This window comes from Tupaia chinensis, unplaced genomic scaffold (genome assembly GCF_000334495.1).
Source record: "Tupaia chinensis unplaced genomic scaffold, TupChi_1.0 Scaffold000242_1, whole genome shotgun sequence".
Taxonomy (NCBI): domain Eukaryota; kingdom Metazoa; phylum Chordata; class Mammalia; order Scandentia; family Tupaiidae; genus Tupaia; species Tupaia belangeri.
Genome location: NW_006159720.1, coordinates 395,919 through 397,330, shown reverse-complemented (window position 1 = coordinate 397,330; position 1,412 = coordinate 395,919). Strand labels below are relative to the sequence as shown.

Sequence of the window (1,412 nt, the reverse complement as noted above, 5' to 3'; positions counted from 1 at the left end):
CAAATCCCAAGAAGAGAACAGGGGAGATGGAGTTGCTGCATGGCTGTTCCATCAGGGTTACGGGAGAGAGGACTTAACCTCTCTCCTCTCTTTCTTTCTCTCTCTCTTCCTCTCTCCTTCTCTCTCTGTAGAAAATCAACATGACCCAGAACAAACTAAATAACAAATCCTAGAAACAGGTTTTTTTTTTTTTTTTAATGTATCATTTAATCTGTGTTCCACTGATAACATACAAGGTTCTATGAAGTCACTCAGAAAAAATGGAAAACGGTAAGAGTTTGGAGTAGAAGCTCTCATTTAAAAGATATCTAAAGTTGAATGATGAGTTTAAGTAAAGAATCTGTTTTCGCTAAGAACAATAGGATTTTCAGTAAAAACAAAAGAAGAATGTAATAATAACTATTGGAAATGGATGGTCAAGTGACATGGCCTTACAGATTGTTTATTATTTCAAAATTCCCTACTGAACATTAAACACAATGATTGCATGGATTATGAAACATCCTTCGAATGGCATTTTTCACTTCTTTATTACGAAAGCTATAGATCAAGGGGTTAAGCATGGGAACCACCAGAGTGTAAAACACAGAGGCCATTTTATCAGTATCGAAAGAGTGAGCAGATTTGGGCTGCAGGTACATGAAGAGCAGCGTTCCGTAGAACACCACCACCACAGTCAGATGAGACGCACAGGTGGAGAACGCTTTCTTCTTCCCCTCTGCAGACTGCATTCTGCAGATGGCTGAAAGAATCATTACATAGGACACCAGCACTACCGTGAGGGAAGAGGTCAAGTTAAGTGCAGAAAAGAGAATGATTAGCAATTCGATCCCTTGTGCATTGGTGCAGAGCATGGATAAAACAGGGACGTCATCACAGTAGAAATAATTGATGACATTAGAGCCACAAAAGGAGGATACAAAAATCTTACTAGTGATCATTATAGCCTGAAAGGTGCTGTAGACGTAAGGAATACCCACCAGTACTAGACAAAGTTTCTGAGACATGATGACGTTGTAGAGCAGAGGGTTACAGATGGCCACGTAGCGGTCATAGGCCATGGATGACAAGAGGAATAGTTCACTGATAATGAAGAATATGAAGAAAGCCATCTGTGTAGCGCATGCGCAATAAGAAATAGTGTTTTGATCTATAATGAAAGTGACCATCATCTTGGGATATATGACCGTAGAATTGCCAAGATCAATGAAAGCCAAATGTCTGATAAAGAAGTACATAGGCGTGTGGAGGCGGGAGTCGAGCTTGGTCAGAATGATCATGCCCAGATTTCCCAGCACTGTCACCAGGTAGATGATGAGGAAGACCCCGAAAAGGGGAAGCTGCAACTCAGGCTGACTTGTGACACCTGTCAGAATGAATTCAGCTGGCACCGTAAGGTTCTGGTGGCCCAT

The 1,412-nt window shown here is 41.3% G+C and overlaps 1 protein-coding gene across 1 annotated transcript; it reads right to left on the bottom strand.

Moving 5' to 3' along the window:
- Positions 1-470: 470 nt before the first annotated feature.
- LOC102486843 (olfactory receptor 8K5) lies at positions 471-1,412 on the bottom strand. Its single transcript, XM_006148755.1, has one exon. It carries the CDS (start codon positions 1,410-1,412, stop codon positions 471-473), a length of 942 nt encoding a protein of 313 aa, XP_006148817.1.

What these genes read in the sequence shown, in the direction of transcription:
- LOC102486843 (XM_006148755.1), bottom strand. Translation starts at nt 1,412, where the DNA reads ATGGGCCACCAGAACCTTACGGTGCCAGCTGAATTCATTCTGACAGGT.